Source organism: Herpailurus yagouaroundi, unplaced genomic scaffold, assembly GCF_014898765.1.
Source record: "Herpailurus yagouaroundi ecotype Mexico unplaced genomic scaffold, PumYag 28, whole genome shotgun sequence".
NCBI classification, from domain to species: Eukaryota; Metazoa; Chordata; class Mammalia; order Carnivora; family Felidae; genus Herpailurus; species Herpailurus yagouaroundi.
This window is the reverse complement of record NW_024412376.1, coordinates 164,697,095-164,703,249: the sequence shown is the minus strand read 5'-3', so window position 1 is coordinate 164,703,249 and position 6,155 is coordinate 164,697,095. Positions and strand designations below refer to the sequence as shown.

The 6,155-nt window shown below is 55.5% G+C and overlaps 1 protein-coding gene across 6 annotated transcripts in view; it reads right to left on the bottom strand.

Annotated features, from left to right (window-relative positions):
* Positions 1-6,155, bottom strand: part of TBC1D14 (TBC1 domain family member 14) — a 99,250-nt gene that overhangs the window by 19,158 nt on the left and 73,937 nt on the right. For 4 of the 6 annotated variants that reach the window (XM_040488506.1, XM_040488531.1, XM_040488540.1 and 1 more), the window contains 4 exons: positions 5,580-5,660; positions 4,555-4,649; positions 1,693-1,764; positions 859-987 (listed from right to left, as the gene is read on the bottom strand). In XM_040488506.1, the coding sequence (XP_040344440.1) occupies positions 859-987; positions 1,693-1,764; positions 4,555-4,649; positions 5,580-5,660 (377 nt within the window). The remainder of the gene's footprint in view (positions 1-858; positions 988-1,692; positions 1,765-4,554; positions 4,650-5,579; positions 5,661-6,155) is intronic. The other 2 variants (XM_040488515.1, XM_040488525.1) reach the window with 2 other exon arrangements.

Here is a 6,155-nt window from a genome sequence, read left to right as displayed (position 1 = left end):
GGACGCTTAACCGACTGCGCCACCCAGGCGCCCCGAAACACTTCTTTTTTTAAACGTACGTGCTGCCTGAGCAAGAAATCCTCAGAGTCCTTAGGACATTAAGGAAGAAATATTCTCCAGCTGATCTAAACTATCAGATCGTTTTGGTCTAGAAGTACTGGTGACAATCATCAGCAAATTATCAGCCAATCCGGACAGCGCCCATTAAAAAGGCCAATGGCCTTGTTGAACGGGCGACTCTTCTTCCGGGCCGTAGAAAGCCCACAGGCTTAGGAAGCAGAACGGGTTGAGCTCATGCCCCTTCCACTCACCAGCTGCGTGACCCGATGGGTCATGTCGTTTCTGAGCCTTGGTTCATCTGCGCCACGCAGAGGACCCACCCCCAGGAGCAGGTGAGAGCGACTCCTGTCAGCTCCTTCCACCTATTCTGTGCCTACAGCAGCGTCTACACAGTGCGGCCTCTGTCGAATCAAGGGGCTGGTCTTAACCACGTCTCCTCTCCATGGCGAGCGCGCTGCACGAAGCAGGGCCCCGGTGTGACAGTGGGAGGCAACGGAGGTGAATGAGGCGACATTCTGTTTGACAGACCCAGATGCGGAGCCCGCGCCAGGCCTTCTGCTGTGCCACAAAGTGCGTACATGCGGGCAGGAGCCACCCCTCCTCCCTTGTTTAAAGAATGTACTTTCAGAAATACTTCTGAAAGAACGTATTCAGAAACACACACGAACAAGAAATACATACAAATGACTATTAACCGTGCACCTGGAAAACACATTCCCTTCCCCTCTGACACAATGGTTAGCAATGCGGGTTGTGTGAGGACAGGGTACCCAGGGCGTATACGCTGAAGATACTCACAAGGCCATGGTCCACTCGGAAAAACGCCATTTGACAGGGTTTATTCAAAAGGTTAGAAAAAGCAATGAAGGCATCTGCAGTATCTAGGTTCAAGATCAACACTGCCGCGATAAAGGACATGCCCTGGACCTGAGGGAAGCAGAGAAGGGGGTTAAACTCACGGTAGCCCCACAGTCTGAGCTGCTCTTTCACTCGAAAGAGGAACCACCAACACCCACCCTCGTGCTAGAAAGACCCACACAGCCACCCGCCCGAAGCCGAACTGAGAGCCTCCTGGACCCTGACCTGTCCCTCCTCGGACGGCTCTGTCACGTCAGCCGCCTGGCCCACGCCCCTTCAGTCCCCGCCTCCGTCCCCACAGAGAACGATAAATGGACCTCCCCCCGCTACACATCTGGCATCTGAAGTACCGCCCTCCCGAATGCAGCGTCCCGGTGCCGTGGGAACGTGCATCTAACTTAGTGTGTTAAATCTAAGACCATGCGCACGCACACTTGCTAAGCCACAAAAACGGCAGCAGTGGCTTTTAAATGGTTACTGCTTAGGGTCTTTTTAATTTAGTGCTGGGAAAAAAAAAAATCACATGCAAAAAATGAAAATCAAACCCAATTAAAACGTGATGAATGCCACAGAGCGGCCGTGTCGGCTCGATCCCTTTACAAGAAAACGGAGGCGACTCCATTTACCACCAGGCTCTCCAACCCCCTCGACCACAACCAAAAAAAAAAAACCTGAAGGCACGCAACCTGACGTGTGCAGCCAAGGTGGGCTGGGCAACATTCTGACTTTCTTTGTAGAGGAGAACGGTATAAGATATTGAAACAGTTCACTTACATAACCCACATCCGGTCGGTAACAAGTATAAGCGCCCAAAATACTGTGCAACGTGTCATGGTACGGACCGCCCTGAAAGGATCAACACACCAAAAACAACACGTGCGTAAGTCTGGTTAGTACTCACGACGGCGTGTGACGGTGCTGCTGCTCCTGCCGCCGGTCACGCCGGCCGTTTACAGACGACCAAGCAGCGGCCAAGCACGGGGCTAGCAGCTCTCCACGCACAGCGCAATTCAACAAGCGGACTACCGACCCGCGGTTGACAAGAGAGGCCGCAGACTCAACCCGCAAAGCTGCTTGGAAGAAAGCGGGCAGCTCAGGCGTGAACGCCTCCCGAGGAAACCACCCTCCGCGGGCTCCCGCTGGGTGACTATCTCCCCTGCCCAGTTCAGCGGGCATGCCCGCTCCCCGCCCCAGGGTTCTTCGGGAGTGAGCGCCACCCGCCGTCCCGACCGGCCTCTCTGCCTCCCTTCCCCGGATTCTTTCGTGTTTCTCAGCACGGCAGCGTCAAGAACTACCCTCCAAGCGTCCAGGCCCGCGAGCGACCGTGGTATTCCAGACACCCTCCCGGTTCGGCCATCCCTCCCAGACGTGTGCTGGGGCTTCCAGTCTTCTAAGTGAGCGCAGAAGCCAGTACAGAGCCGCGTCTGCCAGAGTCCGTGTGTCCGAAGATGCTGTGAAAGCACCGGCCCGGCCCGCATCCCGCTCTCCCTGCCCGCATCCGCCATGCGGCCTCAGTTAACTCGAGGACTAAAAAGCGTACACGGTGTGTGTGACGAGGAAGTCACTCTACAGGCGACTGCATGCGACTCAGAAAGAACGCCGTGGCCTCGACCATCACGTTCTGGCACACAGAAAACGCCAGGTGAAAGAGACACTGCCAAACCACAGGGGAACGAAGGGAGGAATGCCCACAACAGGAGGGTAAATGAGAGAAGGGGGACGGGCAGGAGCTCCTGTGGTGGCACCAAATGCCCCCCCTGAACACGGGTGTGGACGGTCACCACCTGAGAAACACCAGAGTGCTACAGCGAACTTTCCTTACAGGTAAATTGGTTCTCACTTAAAGGACTTCCTGCCCTGCCGAATGCTACGTGTCCTTTCTCTGACAAAGATAACAGCTCCTGATCTTAGAAGCCCGTGCTCTGGCCATCTCCCCACACTCTCCCCTTCCCACTGCCCTTTGCTTTTGTAATATTACGTGTTATAAAATTCGGAGCTGAGGGAACCACAGACTGAGGACACACCCAGAGGAACCCGGAGGAAAGAAAAAGGCCAACTTCTCTGCCATCTGCCCCGACCTCATCCGAGAGAGATCCCTAAAGCTCGTCTTCTTCGGGACACATCTCCCTGCACCATGATAATCGCCCAGCGGATCTGCTGAGAAGGCTGAGTCCCCGAGAAAGACTCTGGGAGATCACTCTGGGTCGCCGGCCCTGGGAACGCCGGCCGTCCGCGTCGGCAAGGCGCCAGCACCTCCCGGGCCCCGTCCCGGCGCTCCCACCGCCCTTCTCAGCTACGCTGCAAGTGCGTCTCAGCACTGCCCTGACACTCCCCTTCCTCCAGGGTGTGGGCTCGTGGATCGGCCACAGCGGCCAGGAGGCGGTAAGCAGGGGCCGCAGCACCGAACTCCATGCTCTCTGTTCGATCCTTCAGCGAGGTTCTCTCCCGGGGGAAGCGGAGATGCCCTGCACCATCCGCTCTCTGACGCTTCCCTTCTACTCCTCCTTCTGCCCGGAATGTCTTTCCCATTCTCTGGTCCCTACCCCAAGCACAGCCTGAGAGCCCTTCCTCGGTGACCCGGTTCCCGACACCTCCCCCACGCCCTGGCTGCAGCTCCCCCGTGCTGGGACACACCCAGGTTTCTGCAATGCCCATGGGTCTCTAATGTCTACACCTGCGTGCCGGGCTCACTCCAGGTGGCCGGTGAACCATGTGTTCTGGTTCCCTAGCGTGTGCATGGCACGATCCTAGAAATGGGCCTGACAGAAGGGGATCGGGGATTCCCAGGTTGCTCGGCAGGCCCCAAGGGGAGTGCATGGAGGAGGCCGGGGACACGTGTGGAAGCTGGTGCAGCGACCCACGAAGGATGGGCATCTGCGCCAAGTAAGGGTGGCGGGAACACAGAAAGGACAGATTCGAGGATATTTCAGAAGCAGAACTGGCAAAAACCGTAACAGACTGGATACGGGAGGGTCCAACAAGCCCCCCAGGTAAATGTCTGCTGTCGGAAGAAGAGGCCTTCTGTTCCAGAATCCACTGCTGGCAGCCCTGCGTCCCGTCTTTGCAAATTCAGGAGCCCACGGGAAAGCCCCACGGGTCTCTTTCCTGCCATCCAAGAGAATACTGCATCCCGGCTCCCGTGGCTGGCTTCTATACCCAGTGGTGTCACACTGTCCCGGGCCATCTGCTCAGAAGCCCACCCTCGCTGCAACCCGCGGCTGCCAAGGACTTCTGCAGCCGCCCTGCCCCGCCCCACACCCCAGGCTTGACCACACCGGATCACGTCCCGAGTGGTGCTGTGCGCGGCCCCAGAACCGAAGCAGCACCAAGGGAAGCTGTCGGACGGAACAGCACACGGGGCCCTTCTCGTGCCACACCTACCAAGGCTTCCATAAATGCATTTCCAAAGGAGGCCAGAAAGGCCTTTAAAAGCAGAGACGTGGCCATGCTAAATGTCTGTCGGAAAGAACCAGTTCCCCTCATTGGTGAAGTCGAAACGTATTGACATGACACTGCCCTCCCCCCACTCCCCCCAAAATCCCCTAGTATTTTCACACTTGATCACAAACGCGTACGGTTTGGCGTCTATGACGTTTAGATGAAACCTACTCAAAGCGGCAAATTACCACCACTTACTTGCTGGAAAATGCAGAGATTCGGAAACGTTCTAGAAATGTCCAGTTTAATAAGCTCCAAACTGGCTTCTCGGTCTGCTGCTGAAAAACCGGCATCTATCAAAAGATCAAGAGTCACGACACCCGTCAGGGGCAAGCAAGTGCGAAATCAGAAGGCTCTGAAGCTTTACAGGGATCGAACAGGGGAGCTGCTCTGCACAGGGACAGGGGCCCAAATGCAGCGTGAGCCAACAGACTCCACTTGGGGCTTCCAACGGTCTGTGGGGTTTCTTACTGAAGAGCAACGTCTCACAGCCCCGTCTGATGCTAGGTCATCATTGGGTATCTTCCAGGGTCTGAAATCAAAACCTGACTCGATGTTACCTTACGTCAACAAGTGGGAGGGACAAATGAAGGACGATACACCACTGGCTCCAGGCCAGGGAAACAACAACACACGTTTACACGGTCTCCAGCATCGCTGGTGGGAACTCAGCCTGTGCGGCAGTTACCGCGGGGGACACTCTCGTGTTCCGTTTCTAAGAAATGTTTACAGATGACTAGTTTCGTATTTTTTGAACTCCAGCACTCATAGTACACAAAAAACCACGACAAGGTCCTAGTTAACCAACCGATGTCATCATTCCTGTGCATCACGGAAATTCCAGAAGCTCATGTGGCAAACGTGCAGCGCCCCATCTCCCTGGGGTAGTTCCCATAATCCTGCATGAGGCAACCCTGGCCCAGCCCTAGGGGCCAGCCTGCTGGAAATCACGTGAACAGTGAATAAAGGAAACCCCCCAACCCCGGTTAGGACCGGCCCTCTTGCACGTCTGGACACAAACACCCCGCAGGAACTGGTAAATGCTTTCTCCTAAACGTTGTTTCTTCAACTTGTTTGCTCTAAAAAAATCCCTTTTCCTGTGAAGTTTTTTTGTAAATTTGCACCAACCACCATGCCTGTTAAGTAAACTCTGTTGGTTATGTAACAAATAAGGACACACGTAATTGACCAAGGTGGCCCGCGGGACTCAGAGCCACGTATACCTTCGTTCTCCGCTTCGGAGCCTCCTGTGCTGAAGGACCGCCACCTCTCCTTGGCTCGGGCAAGACAGATGTCAAAGAGCTCTGGAAAAGAAGCCTCCGGGTAAGTGTCACATGCACATGGGAGTATGTCTCCTCACAGGAACCAGAGAGGACACTGCTGCCTGTTCAACCACAGACTGCACACCCATTCAGCCACGTACACAAGTCCCCCCAACGCGGCCAACGACACCACCAGGGACTAAGAAAGAACACACGACAGACCACTTGCCTGGCGTCTACTTAAATTACACAACTCACCCATACAATGCTTTCGTGTCGGACTTGTTTGTGGGTCTAATGCCTCTAGCAGGGTGAGCTCCTCGGGGGCGAGACCACAAAGGTCTTTAGCTCATTATGCGTCCAGAGCAAACGGTGCCGGGACAGACACAGATCAATACAGTCAATGGGTATCTGACCGATGGAGGGGGGTAGAGACCAGCGGAAACCCATCTGGTTTCAGACAAGGACAAGATGAAACTGCTACCCTCCACGGCCCAGCCTTCCTAAACTTGCTGCCTGAAGCGGGGGGGGGGGGGC